The 27446-nt window shown below is 43.4% G+C and overlaps 2 protein-coding genes across 3 annotated transcripts in view; both read right to left on the bottom strand.

Annotated features, from left to right (window-relative positions):
• The window catches only part of LOC135336951 (protocadherin Fat 4-like), a 34658-nt gene extending 10193 nt beyond the window's left edge, over positions 1-24465 (bottom strand). The window contains exons 1-54 of one of the 2 annotated variants that reach the window (XM_064532826.1): positions 24318-24465; positions 24173-24222; positions 23933-23998; positions 23692-23855; positions 23374-23538; positions 22989-23144; positions 22827-22934; positions 22427-22552; positions 21555-21752; positions 20355-20528; positions 20071-20226; positions 19687-19845; positions 19108-19307; positions 18810-18942; positions 18594-18676; positions 17593-17763; positions 17280-17399; positions 17020-17174; positions 16694-16879; positions 16023-16441; positions 15659-15761; positions 15076-15352; positions 14473-14654; positions 14010-14263; positions 13179-13511; positions 12613-12775; positions 12165-12352; positions 11133-11342; positions 10662-10856; positions 10194-10427; positions 9926-10107; positions 9605-9707; positions 8897-9091; positions 8417-8609; positions 7864-8048; positions 7563-7644; positions 7207-7343; positions 6886-7104; positions 6443-6734; positions 6230-6302; positions 5712-5851; positions 5069-5400; positions 4341-4488; positions 4046-4137; positions 3829-3948; positions 3413-3608; positions 3034-3317; positions 2629-2835; positions 1981-2337; positions 1394-1510; positions 1076-1208; positions 779-954; positions 219-414; positions 55-159 (exon numbers count right to left, since the gene is read on the bottom strand). In XM_064532826.1, the coding sequence (XP_064388896.1) occupies positions 55-159; positions 219-414; positions 779-954; positions 1076-1208; positions 1394-1510; positions 1981-2337; positions 2629-2835; positions 3034-3317; positions 3413-3608; positions 3829-3948; positions 4046-4137; positions 4341-4488; positions 5069-5400; positions 5712-5851; positions 6230-6302; positions 6443-6734; positions 6886-7104; positions 7207-7343; positions 7563-7644; positions 7864-8048; positions 8417-8609; positions 8897-9091; positions 9605-9707; positions 9926-10107; positions 10194-10427; positions 10662-10856; positions 11133-11342; positions 12165-12352; positions 12613-12775; positions 13179-13511; positions 14010-14263; positions 14473-14654; positions 15076-15352; positions 15659-15761; positions 16023-16441; positions 16694-16879; positions 17020-17174; positions 17280-17399; positions 17593-17763; positions 18594-18676; positions 18810-18942; positions 19108-19307; positions 19687-19845; positions 20071-20226; positions 20355-20528; positions 21555-21752; positions 22427-22552; positions 22827-22934; positions 22989-23144; positions 23374-23538; positions 23692-23855; positions 23933-23998; positions 24173-24222; positions 24318-24328 (9403 nt within the window). In that variant the 5' untranslated portion in view covers positions 24329-24465. Of the gene's footprint in view, positions 1-54; positions 160-218; positions 415-778; positions 955-1075; positions 1209-1393; positions 1511-1980; positions 2338-2628; positions 2836-3033; positions 3318-3412; positions 3609-3828; positions 3949-4045; positions 4138-4340; positions 4489-5068; positions 5401-5711; positions 5852-6229; positions 6303-6442; positions 6735-6885; positions 7105-7206; positions 7344-7562; positions 7645-7863; positions 8049-8416; positions 8610-8896; positions 9092-9604; positions 9708-9925; positions 10108-10193; positions 10428-10661; positions 10857-11132; positions 11343-12164; positions 12353-12612; positions 12776-13178; positions 13512-14009; positions 14264-14472; positions 14655-15075; positions 15353-15658; positions 15762-16022; positions 16442-16693; positions 16880-17019; positions 17175-17279; positions 17400-17592; positions 17764-18593; positions 18677-18809; positions 18943-19107; positions 19308-19686; positions 19846-20070; positions 20227-20354; positions 20529-21437; positions 21457-21554; positions 21753-22426; positions 22553-22826; positions 22935-22988; positions 23145-23373; positions 23539-23691; positions 23856-23932; positions 23999-24172; positions 24223-24317 lie in introns of those variants that run through there. The other variant, XM_064532828.1, reaches the window with a different exon arrangement.
• A 73-nt stretch (positions 24466-24538) lies between these two features.
• LOC135336953 (MOB kinase activator 1B-like) lies at positions 24539-27198 on the bottom strand. The gene is made up of 6 exons (XM_064532830.1): positions 27059-27198; positions 26833-26908; positions 26349-26439; positions 25895-25988; positions 25473-25606; positions 24539-24938 (listed from the first exon to the last, which is right to left on the bottom strand). The coding sequence occupies exons 1-6, from the start codon at positions 27079-27081 to the stop codon at positions 24706-24708; spliced, it is 651 nt and encodes a 216-aa protein (XP_064388900.1). The 5' UTR covers positions 27082-27198; the 3' UTR covers positions 24539-24705.
• Between the last annotated feature and the right edge of the window lie 248 nt (positions 27199-27446).

Consider the following 27446-nt stretch of genomic DNA (forward strand, 5'->3'; position numbering starts at 1 on the left):
TGTATATATACGCACGTATAATAACTATATACATATCAGACAACACACACTCACCACTTCGGATAGGTCTCCCATTATCCGTTGCCCTGACAACCAGAGAGTAAATTTGGACGCTCTCAAAGTCCAATAAGCTCGAAGTTCGAATGACACCAGACTCAGCTGTAATATACGTATAATTATTATCTATACAAGTACCGTACATAACTTAAGCCACTCACCGTCCAATGAGAATACAGTATTATCGCCTCTGATTATTCTGTAGCGTAGACGACCATTTTCTCCAATGTCACAGTCCGAGGCTTTTACCATGGCAATGCTGGTTTCCATGGGAATGTTCTCGGAGACGTTGACAGCGTACACGGCTTGTGTGAAGGTGGGGTCACAGTCGTTGATGTCAATCACATTGACCTCAACCTGTAAGTGTTGAACGTGATAGATTTGATCTAAAAATATAATTATACATAATTATGTTATGCACGTGATATAAATAGATATAAGTATATTATGGTTCCCTAAGAGCTACCGAATTTGGATCAAAGATAGACCAAAATATTTTGTAGTTAAAGTCCACTGATTGTTAAGTGATCACAGAGCTACTGAGCTCGAGAGTGCACCTTTTGGTTGTGTAATACGTCACTCTAGATTCAAGTTACAAGGTCTCCAAAGGTATACGTACGTAGCTACCAAAACGCATCATTTTATGCTCAATAATAATAATAATTATTACAGTATACTATAAGAATATACGTACATGCGATTATTACTACACTACACACACCGCAGTGATTCCAGTGCGTCTAGGAGTCCCTCCATCTGTCGCCATCACGGTGAAGCTGTACGAGTCCACACCCTCTCTGTCGAGCTCGGTCGTTGTGTTAATGACCCCGGACGAACCCTCAATATCAAAGGGTAGACCGGGTTCGATAATGGAGTACACTATAGCACTATTGACACCTGTAGCGGAGACAAACAGATGCAATTAAGTTTTAATTAAATTTTCTACAATTCTAAACTGTTTTCTGAAACAATTAACGAAAACCAAAGATAGCAATAGAAGATAATTATTTCCACGTACCATCGTCAATGTCGTTGGCTGTGACTGTTCCCACGGTAACGGGGGAGGTAGTATTCTCGAACACGTTAAATGAATATTGATCAGCCACAAACAACGGAGTGTTGTCATTGATGTCCAATACACGTATAGTCACCTAAAGTTCAGGGTTCAGAGTTCAGGGGTGGTGGTGTAGAATTAAACAACATAATTATGCTGGTAGAAGTTCTAATGGCCACATAATTCCGTGAAACAGGCAATTAAATGAAGAGAGTTTGGTGGGATTGTCGTTATGTACATATACACACACTATTGCCATAGCAACATGTCACATGCACTCACACTGGCGTAGGAGACGAGGTTAGGGTTGGAGATCTGTGTAGCTTTCAATATCAAGGTGTAATAAGCTCGTTCCTCACGATCCAACTCATTGACCGGGTTCACCAGAGTTAGTCGTACCTGTATATAGGCGGTGGGAGGGAGATATTAATTAACCATGGCAACACACACATAAGCATATGGCTTATAATTATAGTATACCTGGGAAGCAATTAAATGGTATATATGGTATATATGGTATATATGGTATACTAATGAAATAGATAGTCCTGACATATAATTATAGACCTAGAGTGTACTTATGTACAGGTTCAGAAAACAATACACTTCACCTGCATGGCTGCAATCAGGTTTGTAGCTACAGGTATAAGTACGTCTCAACTTGGTTGCAAGGTTGTTAAGAAAAACAGAAGACTAAAGGCTATATGCATACTTACATGCAGAACTACTATATAACAATATGAAAAGTGCTAATGTACAGAAGTAGTGACAATTCAAAAAGCCTATTGACTGCGCATGCTTTAAAACAATGCCTTGAAAAAATACTGCATGCAAGCTACATGTATGCATTTATGTATGATTATACTCACTTCGGAAGATGGAAGCAAACCGAAGGGGTTATTAGCGAAGTTCGGAGAGATTATAGCTGCTGGACTTGTGGGGGTTCCTTCTCCAAGAAATATCTGAGGATTTGCCGATGCTCCAACAAAAATGCTACTACCTTCGTTGATCTCCAAATAGTTATATGGTTGTTGGAAATAAAACTGTGTCATGGTACAGTTGATCACTCGTAGTTGAACCTGAGTGCTATCGGAGAGAGAAGGCGTGCCGCTATCCGTGGCTGTGAGGGTCACGGTATATGTCCGTCCTAGGTCCTGGTCATTGACATCTCTCATCAGTGTTATTAAACCGTGGTTGTCGATTGTGAACAAGCCCCATACATCACCCTGTGCATGAGGCAAGCACACACAACACTTAATTTTATAGCTCTGGTGCAAAGGATAATTATCTGGTATCCTCAAAACATGCATGAAATCGTTTTATTAGTAGTAACATTATATAGCTGCTGGGGTACATTGGGAATAAATACTTGATCGGTACGAGGAAAACAATCACTATACAATTAAGCCTCTGCTTTGGTTTCTTAATTATGAGAATTTTCTCACTGTTGTACAGTAGTAGATACGCTGATTGTAATTATACATTTAATATTCACTGTATTATGGTTTACCCCTCACCTGTAGATTATAGCTGAGCTCAGCGTTAACTCCAGAGTCTCTATCCACGGCAACGGGCTTAACGAGGGAGGTTCCACTCATCCCAGTCTGGCACACATCCACAGCGTACAAGGGGAGGTCAAAGGTCGGAGGCTCATCATTAAAGTCTTGTACGATGATGATAACTTGTGCACTGTTGTTCATCATAGGAGACCCGTTGTCTCGAGCCTGAGGGGGTGGAGTGGGTGGAGGGGTACGTAACCCGATCAACAGGTATTACTACATGTAAGTATAACAGTACTAAAGCTACAACAACTTTAATTTCAGTGAATTACGAGGTTAGCTGGCTATAGTTAAGCAGAGATAATTAAATACACACACACACACCCACACCCCACACCCCCATACACCCCACACACTACTCACCCACACAGTGAACGTGAACCTATCCTGATCTTCATGGTCCAGTGGTCCAGTGGTAGTGATCACTCCAGAGTCAGGGTTAACAGTGAAGCGATCGTTAGTGCTCACTAGATACACCACCTCGCCATTACTACCCACGTCTGGATCATTAGCGAACACCCTCAGGGCACTCCCGCCCATTGGTAGGAACTCTGGCACTTCTGTCGCATATACACCTTGTGTGAAGCGAGGGGCGTTGTCATTAACGTCGGAGATGGTTAGTTGAACAGTGACTTGCGACATGAGAGCTGCGTGTGTGTGGGTGGGTGGTTTGTGTATGTGTGTGGGTGTTTATATAAGTGCGTGTGTGTGTGTGTGGAGGGGCTTCACTGCTATAGCTTACCAGGTTGTCCGAGGTCAGTTGCCGTGACAACGAGTGTCAGTATATCATTAGATTCTCTGTCCAGTGATTGTACGAGAGTGATGTCACCCGTTACTATGTCAACAGTGAACCATTGCATGGCAACCAGTGGTATGGCCCCGGTGATGGAATAACGGACCATGCCCCCAACACCACCATCAGGATCATTGGCCTTCACCTATTGTGGGGTGGGGAGAGAGGGGGAGCGAAATAAACAAAAAATAGTCAGAAATTTGACTTTTTGCGATCAGACAAGAATGATGGTTGGAAAATTTGGCAACAGAGTTCATGTTACGTTTAGTGCTTGCAAAACACAACTTATTAAATACTGAGAAATACGCTAAAAGTTCTACTGTACACACTCCCACACACACTCCACACACACTCCACACACGTACCCCAGTTGTGATGACTGACGGCACAGCGCTACCCTCGGAGATGGGAATGGCATAACCAAATGGTTGAGTGAACATTGGATTCTCGTCGTTCAAGTCCAACACTTCCACCAGCAGCTCCACCTGTGGGAGGGCGGCCATTAATAGAGGGGTACGTACACGAGGGTGGTTACTTATAGAGGCTAGGTGAGGCTACTATTAAAGGGTGTGTATATATTACCGTGCTTGAGCGAGTATTGGGTGCAATGACAGAGTCACTGGCTACCACGGTAACGGCAAGCATGCCCTGAACCTCGGCATCAAGAGTGGCCCCTGTACAGGGAGTCAAGGGAGGGCGGGGTTAACAAAGATACTACATATATAATTATAGCTAGTCCTGATTTCACTATAAGGCTAATTATCATTAATATTATGTCAAAATTACAGAGAATACACAATTAAGACTTTGGCGAAATTGGTTTCTATATCATAATTATAAGTACGTATGTATACTAAATAATGATGTCGTGCATTACCTGGAGCCACGGTGACTATGCCAGTGTTGAAGTCAATGTTAAAGAGGGGAGCACTGACTCCCCTGAGGCTATAGAGGACCCGGGAGTTCTGTGTATTGGGCTGGTCTGCATCAAAGGCCTCTATCCTGATCGTAGAGCCGTTCAGTATCTGTGGACAGAAAGATGACATTACAGCATTCATATAACTCTAAACTAACAAACTCCTCTAATCTATACCATTACTATGTAGGTATGCAAGCTAGGACACCTTTTGAATAGCTCAATACGAAAAATATAGACATCTAGGCAACGTGTATACTCTTGCGTCGCCCCTCCCCCCCATACACTGGGAGCACCTGGATCCCAGCCCCCCACACATATGCACACACACGCACTTACTGGGAGCACTTGGGTCCCAGCCCCCCACACATATGCAGACACACACTTACTGGGAGCACCTAGGTCCCAGCCCCCCACACATATGCACACACACACTTACTGGGAGCACTTGGGTCCCAGCCCCCCACACATATGCACACACACACTTACTGGGAGCACTTGGGTCCCAGCCCCCCACACATATGCACACACGCACTTACTGGGAGCACCTAGGTCCCAGCCCCCCACACATATGCACACACACACTTACTGGGAGCACTTGGGTCCCAGCCCCCCACACATATGCACACACACACTTACTGGGAGCACCTGGGTCCCAGCTCCCCACACATATGCAGACACACACTTACTGGGATCACTTGGGTCCCAGGCGGGCTATTCTCAGCCACACGAGCATAGTAAGAGCTCTGTAGGAATAATGGAGCTTCATCATTCACATCAATCAAACGTATTTGAAGTGTCGTTGTTCCGATATTCTCGTCACTGTCTCTAGCGGCAATCTCGAGGCTAAACACAGACACTGTCTCCCTATCCAAGCTGCGTGCTGTTTGAATGAGACCTGTGATGGGGTTGATTCTGAAGTAAAGTCCCTCATTGCCAGACTCTATTGAGTAAGTGAGGGTGGAGCTATCATCGCGATCGTTGGCAGTGAGTGAGACCACGTCGCTGTTCATCTGTTGATCTGAAAGGGAGAGATGATTATTATTAGCGTGTATAATTATACTCTATGGTGGTGGTCCCCTTCTCTTGGGCATCTGTATTATATAGAGTCGAGCTAACACATGCAGGTCCAAACACATGCTATATATGGAGAGACTTTGAGGCATTAACCTGGCTGTATTATAGAGGGTGGCCTGCTTTAACAATATACACACAGGCTTTGCTGTACATAGGCTGTCCGGGGACATATACTACCCTAGAATCATATGTCCCCCTATCTTACAGCTATAATATTCTAGCCACACCCACAACAGCCCACCCCCTCTGCCGTACCTTCTCGGACCATGATGGTGAAGAATGAGCTGTCAAAGCGAGGAGCATTGTCATCAATATTGAGTATCCTTACGACGAGAGTAGTCTGTCCTATCCTAGTGGGGTTACCACGATCCCTCGCCTCCAGAACAAGGTTGTAGCTACATAGGGGGGAACAAGAAATAAAGATTTTATATTAATTTTATAGAGCAACATAATTATTAGGTGCATTAAATACATATGTAGCTATAACTTCAGTGCCATTGATTCAATGTCTGTCTTTTTCATGATTTTAAAGACCTAGCTTTCAAATCATGATTGTGTTTAAATCTGTTGTTCGGGTCATAATTATTTCGGCCTTGGACCATGGGCTTATAAATCCATGGTATAATTATGACCAAATTGGCAAATGACTTTACCACATCATAACTATACTAAGACAACATTTGTACTGATTGCTACCATGATACATTGTATGGAAATGTCGAAATGAGTGGGTGTAGTGTGTGTGTGTGTGTGTGTGGAGTGAGTGGACTTACAGTGGTTGTGTCTCAGCGTCTAGTGTCCCGGACACTGTCACTACTCCACTCGTCGCATCCACACTAAACTCTCCTACACACACGGGGGAAAAGAGTGGGCGGGATCATAATCATGTGACAATTAAACTACGTATGTATAAAAAACCAACTGTGTGCAGACATACGTCGCTACATAATCCAATACCACCCACCCACACCCTCACGCCCACTCACTGATGGGGCTCTGAAAGCCATAGAAGACCACTGCATTTTGATTAGAATCCATGTCCTCGGCTGAAACCACGGTAACTACTGTTCCCATGGTAGCATTCTCAATAATAGTCGCCTCGTACAGAGTATTAGCGAAAACAGGAGCATTGTCGTTGGCATCCACTAGCTCAATATCCACAGTGCATATCGTAGTCTGCCTGTCTCGAGGATCAACGCTTTGATCGATAGCGGCAATACCCAGAGAATAAGTGGGTGTGGTCTCAAAGTCAAGTCCGGGGGCGGCAAATAACTCTCCCTAGTAATTATAATTATTATCAATTGAAAAAATATTCCAAGGGATTGTTTACAGAATAGCTGCAATCTCAGGCCATAAAACAAAGTACATGATCGTATATATACACCCACACATCTCACACCCACACCCACACACACGCCCACACACTCACGGCACTATTGATCGAGAACAGCTGCTCAAAGTCTCCACTGATGACACTAAACCTGACGACGGCGTTGACTCCTAAGTCAATATCACTAGCCGTGAGCACACCAAGACGAATTGAGTTACTGTTGTCCTCGACAACGTTCGGAATAGTCAAAGGTGATTGGCCGCATACAGGGGCGTTGTCATTGACGTCAATCACGGTGATCATCACGGTAACCACAGACTGTACGGTGGATTAATTATTATAAATTACCGGGATCTCCTCAAGGTTTACTATTTACAGTAGGAGTAACCTAGAGGGCGGCTAATAATTGAGGTTACTTACAGTTAAACCCCGTTGGTCGTTAGCTTGTACTTGTAGTGTGAACACTTGCTGATTGGCTCCCTCGCGATCAATTGTGTTGTTCGTAGTCTCAATTAATCCTGACACGGAGTTCACACTGAAGCGAGAGTCTGGGTCTCCTAGGCAACAGTGAGAGGAGGGATTCGTAAAATTATATTATGCCATGCAGACAGAAAGTATACTTATACAGACACACACAAAATCTGAATTCTGGTATTACAGATAGTACTTCGCATAGTAATATATAACACCTCTGAATCTGACTAACTATGATTATTGTACTGACTAAGTATTACACACATATACATACATGATATAATATTATAGTGATGGTATACCTGATAGAATGCTGAAGATAGGCGTGTCTCCGTCAGCGTCTGTAGCCGTTACCGTGACAACAGACACACCAGCTGCAGAGTTCTGCAGTATACAGTAATAATGGATCAAACCAAATAAAAAAGCAGAGCATAAATTATATTGAACGCTCTAAACTTAATAAGAGTATAGTATAAGGTCCCTCAAAATTGGCACATCAAAGTCTTCCATCTAAAAACACCATACGACATGCAGAGTACAGAGTGCATCTTAAATTGGTCCCTCTATAAACAAAAACAGTAGTAGTGTGTACTAATTAAGTACCTCCAGAACGGTGGTTGCATAGCTGTTCATGCCAAACATTGGTATATTGTCGTTAGCGTCGGTCAGTGTGATGGTGACACTGGCCGTGCTACTCCGGCCGCCACGATCTGCTACCATGACAACAATTGTGAAAGAGGGTGTGGTCTCAAAATCGATAGCAGTGGCATCAGCAACCATGATGTTACCTGTGGTATATAAATTAAATGAAGCAGCATAGAAAATAAATTTGATCTTGTAACCTTTCACCGAAAGTGATTGCATGGAAAACGATTGCATGGAAAGTGATTGCATGGTGATTTAAAGCACACTATTCAATACCTCGTGATCAACAAGCTACGTACAAAATGCACTCCTTACTATTGAAATCGGACAATTCCAACTAGCTTTCAAAATTACTTTACTAAAAAATCAAAAACTTAAAACTAAGAGATGCATTCTATATAACACGGTACGCTGTATACCCATGACAAAAATGTATATATTAGCCCCCCACAGTGCCCCCCCATGTGCCCACCACCCCAATCCCCCCCACAGTGCCCCACCCCCCACATACCGTTAGCTTGCACAGTGAATGGTGCACTTGCAGATGCAGAGAAGGAGAAGACAGCGTTGGTCCCAATATCACCATCAGAGGCAGCCAGGGTCCCCACTAGCGTGCCCATGACACTTTGCTCTGACAGGGTGAATGAGAGGGGGCCTTGGAACATAGGGGTCTGGTCGTTGCTATCGGTAACTGTTACATCAACCTGTATATGCGTGAAAAAACATATACGTAATATATATAAATGAGGGAGAGTGGGAAGAAATATTTGAGTTGCCACAATTATCACAAGAGGTTCTATTAGGAGACCCTGACTTTTTATCCAAACAAAAATGGTGGATAAAAGTTTGTTATTATGCCTCGAGGCGTAGCGGCACGAGGGATACAGTAAAGCTGTGTGTCTGTCAATTCTAGCTGTAACTGCTCATGCAGTGTCTGTAATTTGAGAGAGTCTAGGTCTATCTGCACCCATACCCATACTAACCCACGAACCTGAGTGTAGGAGAACCGTGGCGGGTTGCCCGTGATAAATGCCTCGATGGTGAGGATGTAGCGATCTTGATCCTCCCTGTCCAGAGCTTGTAGAGTAGTTATTTCCCCTGAGGCTGTGATTCCGAACTGAGAGTTAGGGTTCCCAGAAATAATACGGTATTCTATATTGGCGCCATCCTGTACTGTAGCGTTGACCTGTGTGTGTGTGTGTGTGTGTGTGTGTGTGTGTGTGTGTGTGTGTGTGAGTGTGAGTGTGTGTGTGTGTGTGTGTGTGTGTGTGTGTGTGTGTGTGTGTGTGTGAGTGTGAGTGTGTGTGTGTGTGTGTGTGTGTGTGTGTGTGTGTGTGTGAGTGTGTGTGTGTGTGTGTGTGTGTGTGTGTGTGTGTGTGTGTGTGTGTGTGTGTGAGTGTGAGTGTGTGTGTGTGTGTGTGTGTGTGTGTGTGTGTGTGTGAGTGTGTGTGTGTGTGTGTGTGTGTGTGTGTGAGTGTGAGTGTGTGTGTGTGTGTGTGTGTGTGTGTGTGTGTGTGAGTGTGAGTGTGTGTGTGTGTGTGTGTGTGTGTGTGAGTGTGAGTGTGTGTGTGTGTGTGTGCGTGCGTGCGTGCGTGCGTGCGTGTGTGTGTGTGTGTGCAAAGGCTCTACTATATAATTATACTGTTATTACAGTATATTTAATATAAGGTACACTATTTATATACTGCATGTCACTCACTGTGGCCACTGTTGTCCCTGAGGGTATGTTCTCACCAACAGAGCCGGCGTAGTTGGGACGATCAAATGCAGGTGCATTCTCGTTCACATTCAGCACAGTCACTCTACAGACGTGTGTGGGTGGTGTGTGGTGTGTGTGTGTGTGTGTACTCATTTTTTATAGACGAATACTGCATGTGCATATATAGAAACTGTTTATTTTCCTACATAACTGAAGTTCTAGGATTAGATCGGTGATTTTTTGATGAAATAAAATTACTGTCATTATTATTATAATTATGCCACGACAAAAATAATACTAATCGAGTAATATTTATCTTACCTTACAGCGACGGAAGTAGAGAGAGCGGGATTTCCCATATCCGTTGCTACGATATCCAAGTCATACCGAGCGGCGTCCAAGAAGTCGAGAACACTAATTAATGAGATTAGTCCATCACTCGAACCAACAGTGAAGCGTGTGAGAATGGAGGGTAGTACATTGTCACCAAGGCGATACGAAACCTGTTGAGAAAAAGAGACTATGAAATTCGTTTTATTTAGTGACAGTACTATTTATAATTTATATATAGAACAAGTTATATACTTACTCGTCCGCTATCTCCTCCATCGGTATCCGTGGCAACCACTGTACCCACAGGCGTACCAATGGGAGTGCCCTCGCTGACACTGAAGACAAAACTGGTCATAGAAAATTGCGGTGGACTATCGTTGATATCTCGTAGGGTGATAATGACGTCAGTAAAGCTCTCGAGACTAGGGTCAAATGTGTCTTGAGCTCGTACCCTCAGAGTGTACGTTGATTGGGTTTCAAAGTCCAGAGGCTATACGAGCGGAAGAAGAGATCAATTAAACAGAAATACAATGAGAGATTAGCATTTGAAAGCTTTAAGTATACGTGGCAGTAAGTGTACAGGCATTAAGTTCTGCATTACTATGGAATTTGAGAGCTAGCTAATACTTTCAACTGACTAAACTTAACAACGGACGACATGCATTTACAGACTCAACAGTGATTACTAAAAGATCGTTATAATTACAAATCTCACTGTACGTACCTGACGGGAGATGATGTCACCGTGAGAGGTTCCATCCGTACCAACACTAGTTGTCACAATACGAAAGAACGACTCGTCATCTCCTTCGAGGTTAAACTGCGTATTCCTGTTGTCGACAAGGTCTGCATCTCTGGCAACAACGGTCCCAACAGTGACACTAGTGAAGCTCTCGTTACTTGTGAAACTATAGAAGGCCTGCATCGTGCGAGAGGTATACAAGTAAAACATGTGCAGAAATATTAACAACCAGTGATATTGCATAAGTACCATGCATGCAATGTATAGTTAACTGTGTTATTTCCTCAGAACAAGAATTTATGCATCAGTAATCTCAGTGGTGCACCTACGCAGCTCTGCATAGCCAGTGGAGTGTACGTAGTCTGACACAACTTTCAGTTCATAATTATATTGAACCATATCCCTCACAAATTGGTATAAAATGCATCCCCCCTGTCAGAGCACCCCTCTCACCTGCTCAAAGATTGGTCCAACATCATTTGCATCCCCCACAGTAATCGTCAGTGGAGTCTGGGCTGACCTCTGGGGCTGTCCCCTATCAAATGCTTGCACGATTATATTGTACTCTGCTGTCATCTCACGGTCCAGTGATCTTGCTATGGTTACGATTCCGTTGTTGTCAATAGCAAAGTCACCCTGGTCACCTGTCAGTGTGTATACCACCTGCAGATATGCATGTAGTAACAAGAACATTATAATAATTACTACTGTAATTAAGGATCTTAATTTGCGTTATACAATTATAGCGGTCACCCTTGGGCAAACCAACCGTGCATGGCTGTATTATAGAGGGTGACCTGCTAACACAGGTCCAAACACATGCTATGGAGACTTTGGGGCCCATTAACCTGGCTGTATTATAGAGGGTGACCTGCTAACACAGGTCCAAACACATGCTATGGAGACTTTGGGCCCCATTAACCTGGCTGTATTATAGAGGGTGACCTGCTAACACAGGTCCAAACACATGCTATGGAGACTTTGGGGCCCATTAACCTGGCTGTATTATAGAGGGTGACCTGCTAACACAGGTCCAAACACATGCTATGGAGACTTTGGGGCCCATTAACCTGGCTGTATTATAGAGGGTGACCTGCTAACACAGGTCCAAACACATGCTATGGAGACTTTGGGGCCCATTACCTGGCTGTATTATAGAGGGTGACCTGCTAACACAGGTCCAAACACATGCTATGGAGACTTTGGGGCCCATTAACCTGGCTGTATTATAGAGGGTGACCTGCTAACACAGGTCCAAACACATGCTATGGAGACTTTGGGGCCCATTAACCTGGCTGTATTATAGAGGGTGGCCTGCTAACACAGGTACAAACACATGCTTAGTGTCACAAAATCTTCATAGCATTGCTATGGAGACTTTGGGGCCCGGCTATATTATAGAGGTGGCCTACTTACAGGGACACCACATGCTATGGAGAATTCATGGACTGTACTATAAATGAGACTACACTATAGTAGCCTCACCTGTCCATTGCTCCCTGAGTCAGCATCAATAGCTCGAAAGTTACCTACGAGCCTGCCTACCGCATCGCTCTCAACCACAGTCCCAGCATTGGGTGGGCTCACAAACATGGGAGAGTTGTCGTTGATATCGATGATGGTAACGTATAGAGGTGCCATTGACATGCGCTCTGTATTAGTGGTAGCATTATCTGCAGAGAGGGAGGAGGTGTAAAGGAGATGGTGCAGTAATCGCATTGAAGGTACAAAGGTACATTTGTGAACGAACCAAAGCAGTAAAAAATGCAATCTAACTTTGTAATCATGCAGGCAAGGATCGTGCTATCATACAAGTATACTGGTATGGGTCTTTACAATACGAAGCCATTAATGCACTTGCAAAGTTTACTTGATACTCGCAAAACGATGTTATGTAGTAATGAAATTAAAATGTAGCCATGCACAAACTAACCAGTGGCAATCACGTTGAGACTGAAGGAGGAGTCAGTTTCATAGTCGAACACTCTCAGTGTGAAGATCTCCCCCGTGTCAGGGTCAATGTCAAAGTCTGAGGTATTGTCCAAAGATAGGATTACCTCACCATTAAAACTCTCATCACGGTCAAAAGCTGTCACCTGAACATGCGTGTGTGTGTGTGTGTGTGTGTGTGTGTGTGTGTGTGTGTGTGTGTGTGTGTGTGCAAAAATCAAACATCAAAACTGTTCTGTGTATGTACTAATTATATAATTGTAGAGTAGTTTGCATTCATACCTGTGTCTATAGTGAAAATGGTTAATTAAGCTTTCAATTTCAATGAAATTGCATCACCAGAACCAAAATCATGGACGTTCAAACAAGCTAATTTTTGCACGGGACCGTCTACAATTTTTTTTGTGGATATAATTTTTGCAGAGAGCAGTATACACCGTTGTTATGTAAACAACCACACACTAATGAAATTGTTTACTGAAAACCTGCGAAAAGTAAATACAGATAAGCGTTCCTCAACAATTCTAATACGGACAAGCGTTTCCTTACCCGTGCTATAACTTGATTTATAACACTCGCTTCTTCTATGACACTAGCGTTGTAGCTGTCTCTGTTGAGTTGAGGACTATTGTCGTTAACATCCAACACGGTTACCCTGACGATAGTGGTTGCCATGGCAGCCGGATTTCCCCCATCTCGAGCGGAAACAGCCACCATGTAGTTACTGACACTCTCACGATCCAGGATACCAATAGCAACCAGTTCACCACGCCTACTAGCCGTAGTACGCACTTCCCATAGTGCACTGTCCTGTGCTGGCAGCAAAAGTGCATAGGTCACTTCTCCGAGAGTTCCAGTAGAATCAGCATCCGTAGCAATGAGCTGTGGGGGAGTGGCATAATGAAGAGGGGCTAACTCTTGTGATTACAACTATCTGAACTTGAATTTATGCGACATTATATTATTATTATTGTCCGTGTGTGCGACCATGGATCGAGTCAGTCAAGTACACGTACATGTATATATACAAGTAGTGGGAATAATCATTAACTGTAAATGTACTACTAACACACAAACAGTACGTGAAACCTGTCTATTATCATGTCCCTATAAGCAGGTCACCCTCTATAATACAGCCAGGTTAATGGACCCCATAGCAACCTGTGACAGCAGGCCACCCCTATAGCACCGTACGTTAGTCTGCCCAATCAGAGGGCCACCACTATATATAGACAGGCTTCACTAAATACACACACACACACACACACACCCACACACACACACACACACACACACACACACACACAACTTGTGGGATGTTAGTGTCTATATTATATAGACATACAGGCTTCATGCACTAGCTTTACACAACACACTCACATCCACGGGTAGGACTCGTGGGTTGGTAGTGTAGTCCCCCTCATCGATCACAACCGAGTAATCCACCCGGTCATACACGGGCGCATTGTCGTTCACATCCATCACATCGATGCGTACGGAGCTAGTGTCAGTAAAGACCACACCCCCTGCATCGTTGGTTGCCGTAACATTGAAGTTGTAGGAAGTTGTACGCTCAAAGTCCAATGTAGAGGTCAAAATGAGATCACCGGTGGACGGGTCAATACGAAGAGGGCCTGCAGAGATCATGTGATAAGTTGTAGGAAAACTACCACGATGGTAATAACAAGTTATTTTTGCATGGCGAAAATTTTACATTAATCCGAAAATTAAAAATAACAGGTTGTACCATTCTGAGCTGTACCAAAAGTGAACAAAATCATAATTACTATACGTATGTTTTTCACCTTTGTCCCTTCAAATAATATTTGCACTTTGAACTTACTGACAAGGGTGGAGCTGTACACAATGCGAGCATAAGGGGGCGTGTCCCTGTCGCTAGCGGTGATCATCTCGAAGCGAGTATTGATGGGCGTGTCCTCGGGTACTTGGAAGTTGTAGGTAGTCTCGAAGAATACAGGAGGTTGGTCATTATCGTCTTGCACCGTCAGCAGAATCAGCGCATTGCTATCAGCGGAGGAGGGGGAGAGGTACGTAACATTAAATTCCCAAACGCACAGTTTGTGTACAAAACAACTCCTATACAGATCAGAGCATTGCTGCAATAGTTAGTTGCCTCAGTATAAGACAATAATTATTATTTAACTATCCAACAGTGTAAAAAGAAGGACTGACAATCAAATTAAAGGAACTATTAGACGTACTGCCGAACACAGGGGGGGTAACACAGGGGGGGTATAAGGAGAAGAACCATTGACTACTTCTAAGGTGAGTAATATTTCCTGAACGGCCACCTGCTGCAATATGAAGTACTCCATGCAGGTCCCAAATGAACAGTTTGTGTACAAAACAGCCTCAACAAAGACCTCTGTAATTCTTGGTCCCCTAAAAATGCTCGCTATAAATTATATAAATGGTTTTGTTGTACCTTGACCTCTTGGGCACTCCAGCATCAGAAGCCTGCACTGTGATGGTGTAGGATTGTACAGTTTCGTAGTCCAACATGATCGCCGTGGTAACCTCTCCACTGGTACTGTTGATGGCAAAGCTAGCCACACTACTTGAAGCCCCGCCCACTAACACTTGAGTGATGGCGTAGGTTATGGCAGAGTTGTTGGAGCCCGGCATGTCGAGGTCCGTAGCTGTTACCATGGCAACTAACTCACCTGCAGGTCTGTTCTCGGAGATAATGTTTGTGTATTGAGCTGTGGGAGAACGAAAAAAAGATGATTAATGTCAATTTCTGGACAAAATACGAGGCCTTTAATGTTCAGTCAAGCGATAGATTCACACCACAAATCAACGCATGAACTAAACATGTCATGTGCATGTGATAGAGATATTATAAAAGTTACCAAATGCAACTTTTTACATTCAAAAGATGGATTTTGATGGCTGATCTAAATTAGGCATACATAATTATTATGATGACAGGACTCTGTAAGAGCTACTGATTTTGTGAGGAGCAGTGAAAGATAAGGTAGCTACTAGCAGTGGTAAAGTGTGCTCACTTTGCTGGAAGAGTGGTCGGTTGTCGTTAGCGTCGGAGATGAACACGAGGAGATTAGTGGACGAGTTGTGGCTAATGGGGAATCCCCCATCACGCACCAACACCTGCAAGGGGAGGGGTCAATTGTAATGGGTACAATAATTATAAGTATTGTGATAAGTAATTATTACTGAAGTACGTAACATGCAGTGTGTGACGGTGGAGCATAATAATAATTTTTAGAGAGAGACAATTCACAATTAGTTTGAATTGACTCATCATACGCAATGCTAGAATTGAAGTAAATGAGAGATAAAAAATTAAGAAGCTATATAGAGTTTGCTAAATAATTACGGCCCCATACAATATATAATACAATAACTCACCATGACTGTGTATGGACCTTCAAAGTCCTCCCTATCAAACTCTCCTGATGTCCTAACAAGTCCGGAGCTCTCGTCAATCACAAATGACCCCGAGGGTGCGTTTTCACCCGACGATGGACCCGTAACACTCGTTATAGAGTACGTCAATTTTCCGTTTTCATCTGAGTCTCCATCTACTGCCACAAGCTGTATGACGCTACTAGCCGCCTCAGTGTCTTCACGAATAGTGGTAGAGAATTGGGGGAGGTCAAAGGTCGGTACAATATCGTTCTCGTCTTCCAATGTCACGGTAACGGATACGTTCGTCTGATTGGACGGACTACCACCGTCGGTGGCTGTGACTGTGAGTGTGTACTCATTCTCACGCTCTCTGTCTAAATAAAGTAGAGTGTTTCGGCCCAGCACTCCGGTGAGTGGATCTGTGGAGGGGGGTGGGTGTGTGTAGAGTGAAGCATGTTTATAGAGGGCAGACTAACAGTGGCTGTATTGTGGCCAGCTAACACAGGTCCAAACACATGCTATGGAGACTTTGGGGCCCATTAACTTGGTTGAAATAATTATTGATATGAGGTGGCCTGCTTATAGAGACACCACTTGTACTGTTGTTACAGGATAATCTTATCTAGGAGCATAAAAAAGCAATCTTCTGAGATACTTTGTCCAAGACTTACCAATGACAAAGACATTGTCTTGGTTGCCCCCGGTGATACTGTACGTTATCTCGCTGTTGGTACCATCGTCAATATCAGTTGCCAAGACAACAAAGACATTACGGTCGAGTACGTCAGTATTCTCTGCCACTCTGAAGTTGTAACTAGCGTCCTCAAAAATTGGGCTGTTGTCGTTACGATCCAGTGCTGTGTGTGTGGTGTGTGGGTGTGCGTGGGCGTGTGTGTGGGGGATCGGTACGCTCAAAGAATGCTAAATTCAGTACTGGCTATTATAGTTTGCTCCATAGGTAAATTGTTGGCTAAAATAATTTTGCATAAACTCTCACTGTTGATGATGACTCTAGCGTCGCCTCTGTTTCTGTCAACTTGGTTCCCATCCATATCTGTTGCCGTGACTAAAAGGTCGAAAGGCAAAGGACGTGTCTCTCTGTCTAGCTCCACCATTGTTACTATGGCGCCCGTTGAAGAGTTGATAAAAAAACTGTAGCAACAAGCGCAAAATACATCAATTTGAATTTAGATTGCAAACGTAGATGTTTCGTATCACACACGCCCACTCACACACTTTCCACACACGCCCCCTCACCTGTTAGCCCCAGGGCCGGCTAGTCCGTAGGCTACTTGCCCAAAGCTTCCAGAGTCAATATCGATGGCAGTCACCTGACCCACCATAGCACCGGCAGCCTCTCCCTCTGATACAGCAAACCTGAAGGAGGGAGGAATAGTTGGAGCAAGAGGACTAGCTTATAGTGTACACCGTAAAAAATTTTACTCAACAGTGCACGCTTAATCAGTGAAAACCGCAAACAATTAATTTTTATACCTTCGAAATATACCTGCTATACGGTTTATGTACCGTATAATTCTGTGTACATGTACCATAACTATTGACAACGTACTGATAAGTGGCGTTCTCAAAAATAGGATTATTGTCGTTCAGATCCATGACTACAACATCCACGATGATGGTGTCTTCGTGTACTGTGTCGTTGACGGTTACGGTCAGAGTATAGGTCTGGTTGACAGTGGTGTTGTCAAAATCAAGCATACGAGTTGTAACCAAGTTCATCCTGCATAGTAGAGATGGACACAACAGTGAATTATTATGCAAGATTTTGCAAATTCAAATTGTAATTGCTGATTAATGTAAACTGCACTTGTAGCCGGCATATCTGTGCATGGCCCTGCAGGCTGTAATAAAGAGGTGACCTGCTAACACAGCTAGGCTGTAATAGAGAGGTGACCTGCTAACACAGCTAGGTTGTAATAAAGAGGTGACCTGCTAACACAGCTAGGCTGTAATAAAGAGGTGACCTGCTAACACAGCTAGGCTGTAATAGAGAGGTGACCTGCTAACATAGCTAGGCTGTAATAGGGAGGTGACCTGCTAACACAGCTAGGCTGTAATAGAGAGGTGACCTGCTAACACAGCTAGGCTGTAATAGAGAGGTGACCTGCTAACACAGCTAGGTTGTAATAAAGAGGTGACCTGCTAACACAGCTAGGTTGTAATAAAGAGGTGACCTGCTAACACAGCTAGGCTGTAATAGAGAGGTGACCTGCTAACACAGCTAGGCTGTAATAGAGAGGTGACCTGCTAACACAGCTAGGCTGTAATAGAGAGGTGACCTGCTAACACAGCTAGGTTGTAATAAAGAGGTGACCTGCTAACACAGCTAGGCTGTAATAGAGAGGTGACCTGCTAACACAGCTAGGTTCTTGCATGCTATGGAGACTTTTGGGCCCATTACTGTATAAGACATTGCAATACGTAGGCTTCATTGTACATTGACACGTAACAGCAAGGTTGTAGTAGGACTAAAATTGCTGACAAAAAAGACAATCAATAGTTGCTACAAACACTAATTATTATGTACGTACAAAGTATAATTAAACTCACCCATCTATGGCAAATGCACCCTCATCATTTCCCGCGTCAATCTCAATGGTCAATGGGTTCAATGATCCATCAGGGTCCGACACCTGGGTCATGTGATGAGAGGGTTATATCACTTGACATCAACACACAAATATATTTTACAGGTTTAAAAATTGTATCAGGAGAAGTGATTAAGTCATGTGATTAGGCTAGGAGGTCACATAATAGCTAGCGTACCACAAAGGTGTATATATCCCTGGGAGCTTGTTCCTCTGGTACAGGGACTTGTGGGCGGGTGACAGGGCTCATAAACTGTGGAGGATTGTCGTTGAGGTTGATGACAGTCACTGATAGAGTGGCCGTGCCCGTCCTGTGTGGGTGTGTGGTATGTGGGTGTGTTGGTACGTGGTGTGTGTGTGGTGGGTGGGAGTAACTAGTGGAGTACACACACCAACTTGTTATTGCAGAGCACATAATTATTATACTATAAATTTATCGTGACTTTTAATATACACACATGCACACATGCACGCACATCCTAGTAGCAGCGTTGTTGTCAAGATCAGTGGCCTGTATCAGTAGAGTGTATGATGACATATTCTCGTAGTCCAGTTTCATGTCCGTCTCCACACGTCCCGTATCCATGGTGATGTTGAAGTCTCCCGCCCCCGTACCAGGAATGATACTATAACTCAGAACACCAAAATCACCTTTATCCTCATCTACAGCTCTCACCTACAAGTAGAGCAACGCAATGATGGAGACTAGACTAACACTTTATCTGTGTAAACGATGGATCTGTGTCACAATTACACCTCATGATGGAGCTACCTAAGAGCTACAGAATGCATCCTTCAGTTTTGAATTGTACATGCACTCTATTAGGGACACTCAAAGGCTATCAAAAACAGAAAAATTACTCAGCTACCTCAGATGTGCCCACACTGGTCGGTGGTAGTTGGTACTAACCATCTCTAGACACAAATAACCACTTCTTAGGCCTGTGTAGTTTAGTTAATAAGAGAGGCAAATTTGTGCATTGAATTGAGACTGGAGGAACCATCACTTCGAAAATTCTGCACTGCATAATGATAACTAAATTAATTTCCCTCACAATTTCCACGAATGCTCCAGGATTAGCATTCTCTGGGACACTGGCTTCGTAAGTGATGTTGTCAAAAGTGGGCGTGTTGTCGTTCTCGTTGATCACGTACACTGTTACCATGGTGACACCGCTCATGGTGCGATTGTCGATAACTTCGGTCGCATACACCTGAATAATTATAATTAAACAGTCAACAGCTAGCTCTGAGCACTACCTACATTTTTATTGTAAGAAATGTTGACATTATACGATCTGCAATCTGGCAAGGATTTAGTACAGGTATTATTGGAATGTAATTTTGCGAAGCCATATCATAGCACTCGCAAAATAGTTTGCATACGTTTGATGCTCGCAAAACATTGCAGTATAATGAATTTATCGGCTTTCACTCACCAAGAAGCTGTAGGATTCAAGTTCCTCAAAGTCGAGGAGTGTGGCCACCACGATACTCCCCTCCCCTGAGTCTACGTCATGTTCGATATCAAAGGGCAGAGGAAGAGAAGAGTTGACAGCATTGACGAGGGAGAACTCAAACTCAGCATGGACTCCCTGCATGCATTGGAAGGAAGGAAAGAAACGCTCTAGATCTCTCAATCAACTATTTTTTGTGGCACAACACAAAAATTAATGTCAAGAAAATAAGGAGGTCAAATATGCTATGATTATCATGGGCTCACCGTATCCCTGTCCAAGGCTGTAACCGTGACAACCAGATCGCCCACATCCAGGCTCTCGGAGATATTAGCGGAGTAGGTGCTCTCCTCAAATACGGGGGCGTGGTCATTGAGGTCAAGTATCGTGATGATAACTCTAGCATCATCTGTTCGATCAGGGTCGTTCAACTCGGTCGCCTGAGAGGAGGAGGGGGGGTCAACAATAAATAGGTGGAATATTAGCCTCGATTCCAGGCCGCTTGAAAAAGGCGGCCTGGAATACCTCATGCGTGTACATTACCCCAAAAAGGGGGTAATCCGTGTATTTGTGGATACTGTCAGCAAAATAAACCGTATACTATTTGTATTCTGATTTTACAGTCCGTTACATAGAAGTATTGTGCAAAGATGACTGAGTTCTTACACCCTTTATTGTACGTATCAAGCCAAGTCTCTACTTAGTGACACCCTACACTGTATAGCTACAGATGTTATAGGAAAGGCATGGTGTGTTCCTGTGGGTCCCCTGATGAGGCTGTGGTAATATGGACCAGGCAAATGTTCTGCTACTAAATGTTGCCTTTATGTTCGACAAGAAGTCAAAGAAGCTAATGATTACTCCTGAAAGAACACTCAGGAAGTTATTGACTCAAGATCTACTGATGTATTAAAGAGTCCACCACTCTTCCTAGCTGGCAGCTCTAGCTGTCTGGGAGGCTTTCTTGAACTGTCTCTTTGATAAACAGAGCTAGAAGAAGCAACACTGCTGCAGCATAATTATTCTACTTTGATTAGTGTCTCTGAAAGCTGCCATTGTGGTCACATTGTCATACGTATTATTCCCTTTTGTAACTTTGTCCGTTTTTTTACAATTTGTATGATGAAATTGTTGTCAATTATTTCGCGCATGCGCATACAAGGTATACTAGGTCGCCTTTTTCAAGCGGCCTGGAATCGAGGCTAGTGGAATATGCTTTCCATAGGTCCCAAAATATAGAGTTAAATGCATGCACTGCATGAATTAAAGCACACAAAATACATGAAATAATACACCCACACACCTCCACACCCTCACACATGCACACGCACACACGCCCACACACACATCCCTCACAAACAGAGTGTACTGTTGGTGAGTCTCACGGTACAACAAGGTTGCGTTGACACCCCTACACACCTACATGCCCATACCTACACGCCCCTACACACACACCCTATACTCACCCTCACAAACAGAGTGTACTGTTGATGAGTTTCACGGTCCAACAAGGCTGTGTTGACAGAGATGACTCCAGTAGTGGTGTTAATAGCAAAGCTCTCATTTCCATTCAATTCACTATTCCCAGACGTTATAGAGTACAACACGTTGTCATTGACACCAACATCTTGATCCGCAGCCGTCACTTGAATCACACTGTCACCCTGTGTGTGTGTGTGTGGGGGGGGGAGTAAGTAAAGCACTGAATTTAAACATGAGGAGGCATAATCAGTGGCGTAGGCAAAGGGGGAGTGACGGGGCTAGAGCCCCTCCCCCCCCCGTTTGTGCTCTATCAACTCCAACTTAGCTTGAATCACTGTGATCTGTCGATCTATTCTGCAGTACTGATGCATTAGTTACTAGAATGATGTCATGTTATTGAAATGGGTAGGGCTATGTGATATGCTGAGGAAAAGCGATGACCTTTTTTTTTCGAGAAACTATGGTGAAAGTCTGCGCCTATGCTCAACCAATTTGAGCCCTGCCCTTCCCAAAATCCTGGCTACACCACTGCATAACTGTTAAAAATACGATTGTTTCTGCTACTAGTTGAGGGTGTGTCTGCAATGAATAATACGACCAATCAAATTCATCGTTGTGTTGACAGAATATTGTCACCGTTCACAGTATGAATATATCAGATCAACATATAACACACCCACTATTTAGAGAAGCTGATAAATTGGTGACCCTCGGCAAAAACTCTACAAAAAAACAATGCTTTCGTCCATAAAAATTGCTCTACAAATTAAAACATAATTATTAGTAATGGCCCTTTAATTTAGTCGAAGGTACGTTTCAATATAGTTACAATTATAGATGTGTAGTAATTACTCACAAAAGTTAGGTTTTCGTGAACGTCAATAGCGTAGACGCTTCGTGTGAAGAGTGGGTCCAGATCATTAACATCAGTCACTGATATGCGAAGTTCCTCCACTGAGCTTAGTGGGTCATCACCACTGTCCTGTGTGTGTGTGTGTGTGTGTGTGTGTGCGTGCGTGCGTGCGTGCATGCATGTGTGTGTGTGTGTGCGTGCGTGTGTGTGTGCGTGTGTGTGTGTGTGTGCGTGTGCGTGTGTGTGTGGAGGGGGGTCGTATTATTATATAGCAGCAAACTACTAACAGTCTATAGTATAGTGGTAGAACCAAGACAATTCTTATAATCAGGACATAATTATTCCAAAATTGTTCTGGTAGCTGCTGATTTACACCACCTCTCTTATCTAAAGCCACACCCACCTCGGCTCTGACGGACACTATGTAAAGCTGTTGTCCACTTGGAAGGTCATAGTTAAACTTTCTTTTGAGAAGGATGGTTCCAGTAGATATGCCCACAGTGAACATGTTCTGCAGGTTGTGATGTCATAATGCATCACATAGCAACAGTATCCAATGACTTACGCATATAGATTGTGAAGTTATGTTGACATTGTAGCAAGTTTCCCCAGCTCCATTCGTTAACTGCACACCTTGTAGGAAGTACGACACGAGGCCGTTACCGGCTACATCTGCATCAGTGGCAGTAGCTGTGTACAGGATACTGTTGATGTCCATATCCTAGAGAGAACAAAGATTATGCTTTTGCAATACTATACTTGAGGTGATTCTATATAAACTAGACAGCTAGTGTTCTAGAAGCTTGCAGGCGTTTTAAGAGTGCATGCATGTTAAAAATTATTATGCATGCATTTGCAGCAGGATTGAATTAGACAATCACTTATCTCGCTGCAAAACACGTACATTCTTCCATGCAATAATTGTAGGCAGACACTTAATTATTTCTCACCTCTGGTACTGAGATGCCTCTGGGGAGGTTATTACCGAAGTCGGGTTCCTCATCATTGATATCGTTAAGCACGATTTGGATTACAATACGAGGATTGGACACTCCAGCTCCGTGAAACTGGCCATCATCAATCTCCACTATCAACTCTAGATTAGTAGACAGAGTCTGCACGTGCATGCAAGTGATATAAAACAGCTGTAATAGAGCTCTTATATATAGGAATTAGAATTTGCTTCATTATAGAGTTTATATTAACTAGTGGTTGGATCATTATTTCTTAGCTACATGTATATAGTGAGTGGCCTCTCTTGCACGCACTTCTCTGTCCAGAACCGTTTGGAAGTACAACTCTCCAGTGGTTGCGTTGATGTCGAATAGCTGAGAGTTGATGGAGTTAATTGGGATGCTGAACATGACGGGGTCACCGTCGGGGTCAAAGGCCATGATACGGGGGGTGGGCAAGCCACGAGTCAAAGCAGTACCTGTGACAAAACTCCTCAAAAATCTCCAAAAATTATACCTATAGATATTAATGTATCTAGTGAGCCACTCAACGTACCCGCAGGTTGTTCTTCTTCTTCATTGAAGACGTAGATGGCCGACGACGGCACTGGAAGTCTGTTGGCTGTGTGTGTGTGTGTGTGTGTGTGTGTGTGTGTGTGTGTGTGTGTGAGGGGGAGTAGCTAGACACGTCACACATATACACACTGAATATAAGCACATGGACATGATTTTTTATTTTTCGACGCAAATTGCTTAAAATTAATGTTTAGCAGCTCTAACTATAGAAGGAGCTTACATTGAGCAAATGCTCCACAGACAAGGAACAGAGCGAGACACAGGACCACGCTGCATGATGGAGGATCACTATAGTCAGTGGACACACCCACTATTTGCAGCAACCACAACACAACAACCGCACACAACCCCACACAACCACTTACCTCAGACCCATGTCTTTGCTTGCAGAGAGCTACTATAGCAAATGATCAGAAATATACAACTGCCTGCTGTACTCAAGATGCACTCTAGTCTTCAGGAGTAATGTTTGAAGTAAGCTGCACTGTGCAGTTAAAAGGGGGGCGTAGCTCGTTGTCTGCAACAACACGGACACACCCTTGTTTATTACGCGCATGCGCAGTATGTGTTAGCAAACTCAGCAAAACCAACAAAAATTAATGATTAATGTTTATTAATACATGTAGCAGTACAGTAATGATCACATACAAGTGCATAATTATACACATCTATTAATAATAATTTTTTTGAATTATAATTATACTGTTCAACATAATAAATGCTACAGGTAAAAAAATTGTTAAGTTTTTTTTATCATCGCATCATCTTCTCAATGAGCTCTTGCATCGGCGACAGCTCTCGTTTCTCAATAAGATTAAACTCGTGGACGAAATAAATGAAATGCTTGAACGAGGTGTTTAAATGCGCCTCTTCAGTCAGGTCGATGACATGTTGGAAGTGGGCGTGGTATACGTGGGCGTACACTCGAAACAGCCGCTTGAGGATCGTCTTGGCGATGGTTATGAAGTTCCTCGGGAAGGACACACCTGCAGAGGAGGGGGAGGGGCAGGGTTAATATTATAATAATAATTACTAATTCTCATACTAATCATGAACTGTGACAGTCTCTAAAAGACATGCTTAGTTAGTAAAACTCTCAAAGCAGAGTACATGTATGTACATTGGATACATAACTACATTACATAATTATTTAGAGGCTGACAATGTTCAAAATAACAAGGATGGCTAGTGGCACACGACAAGGATGGCTAGTGGCACACGACAAGGATGGCTAGTGGCACATGACAGGTGGTATGCACTAACAACGGGACATGGCCTTACAGAGAGTGCTCATAGCCACAATGTGGCATCACTATATACGGACCTCCACACAACATGCTCTTATAAAGAAGCTATTCTACCAACTGCCCTCCTAAAGCAATACAATACAGCTATCCAAATAAATACACAAGCCATGCATTACTGACAGATGCTACAAGCTATTATACAAGACCACAACCATCACTACCTACTTCACAAATTCTCATTAATTTATTTCATGATTTTTGAAAATACCGTACCAATCTTGGAGGGGAAGATGTTTTCATCGTCTAGTTGTTCTTGTACCCAGGTCATGAGATAGTCGATATACTTGGGTGCTGAGCACTTGATGGGCTTCTTGACGGTCGTACCATCGGCCCAGTGATACTCGTACCTGGTGGGCGGGCGAGGGGTCAGAGTGCGTAACATTACAAATACATGTACACGGATGGGATTGAGAATACAAAAGTGAGTTAAATTTAACAGTGGGTCCTTCTTAACGGCCATTCTTGAAGAAAAATCAATCAACTAAACGTAACAAAGGCCAGGTCCCAAATGAACTTAGGTACAAAGAGGTTTCACAGCATGTATATTCTTGAATGAATTTTGAAAAACAAAAATTTAAGTCAAAGTTTCTAGACTATCATCCCTACATGTCTCACTGTGCTGGTGTGTTGCTTACTTTGGTCCAGCACTCATGACAGGGCATGACTCAGTTGTACAGTGAGCCGTGATAGTACCGTAGAGCATGTTGATCTGGTTAAAGAAGTCCACAGCTGAGTATGTGTGTGTGTGTGTGTGTGAGGGGAGGTGTGAGGGTGTGTGTGTGTGTGTGTGTGAATGTTGGTCTGGTTAAAGCAGTCCACAGCTTTGTGTGTGGGGGTGGAGGTGTGTATGTGTGTGTGAGGGGAGGTGTGAGGGTGTGTGTGTGTGTGTGTGAGCATGTTGGTCTGGTTAAAGCAGTCCACAGCTTTGTGTGTGGGGGTGGAGGTGTGTGTTGAGAATACAAGGAAATCGATACATGAGTTAGTGTACAAAATTATTACAGAAGAAGTACACATAATTACTATACTGTACATGTACTAAAATGTTTTGCGACTATCAAACATAATAATTACTAGTACACTAAGGCTTACTGTTGACGGCGATCCACTCATTGAGGTCTTCACCATCTGGTAGTTGAACAGCCAGTTTAAGATTCCCACTGCCCAGGGTAGCGGCCGCATGCTGTACAATAAGGAGGGAGGTGTAATATTGAAATATTGGCAAACACTTGCAGTGTTCAAAGGCGAGGTTGAGTGTACATTAACACACACACACAGTGTGGAGTTGGCAGGAGAGTACAGTATTGTAGGGGACCACATACTTGGTGGGTTTGGCATCTAAAGAAACACACACTTGCAAAAAATACACGAAAAAGTGGAAGTATAACTACCGTACAACTAAATAAAATACTTCACACACACACACACACACACGCATGGTGAAGTGAATTTCGTCTTCTGTCTTGGGAATGGACAAATGGCCAAACTAAACTAATAAACTATACCAGTACGATACGCTAGCTAGCTGGGTAGCTTGGCAACAACTCCCGAGTGGCTTGTACCAGTCATAACATACCTTCATCATGTCATGTTGGTGAGAGCCCTCTGGGATCTTCTTGAGGTGCTTCACAGTCTTAGTATTAGACGCTCTCCTGCAAACACACACACACACACACAGTGACACTTAGTACAGCATGCTATCACACACACAGCTAGTTAATTACTAAAGATACTACTTTATAGGGCTCATTTTTGCTATCATGGTGTGTGTGTGTGAAGTACTGCGTAGGTGATTAACTTACAGTCCAGATAGGAAGAAGCTCATGGCTTACTCTAGTGAGAAGGTGCTTGGACGGTACACACGATCTGCCCTAAACAAGCGTTCTTGAGACAACACAGCCAGTCGCTCTATTCGGAATAATCCGTGTCCCCACATGCAGGGTACAGAGGTCGTTTGTAGTAGCTCCCTCAATGACAACGCCGCTGCTTCATTATTCGTGGGGCGTGTCTATATTAATAAGCCACGCCCATCCAAAATGGCAATGCTGAATAATGACTTCATATCAATTACAAAAACCATGTGATGAAGAAACTACTAATAAATCTACTTTGCCTGGCCTACCAACAAACATGTTTACACATAGCTTTAGTGCAATATTAGTACAAGTAAATTAAAAGGAGGGTTAGTTT

The sequence above is a fragment of the Halichondria panicea genome, chromosome 6 (genome assembly GCF_963675165.1).
Source record: "Halichondria panicea chromosome 6, odHalPani1.1, whole genome shotgun sequence".
NCBI classification, from domain to species: domain Eukaryota; kingdom Metazoa; phylum Porifera; class Demospongiae; order Suberitida; family Halichondriidae; genus Halichondria; species Halichondria panicea.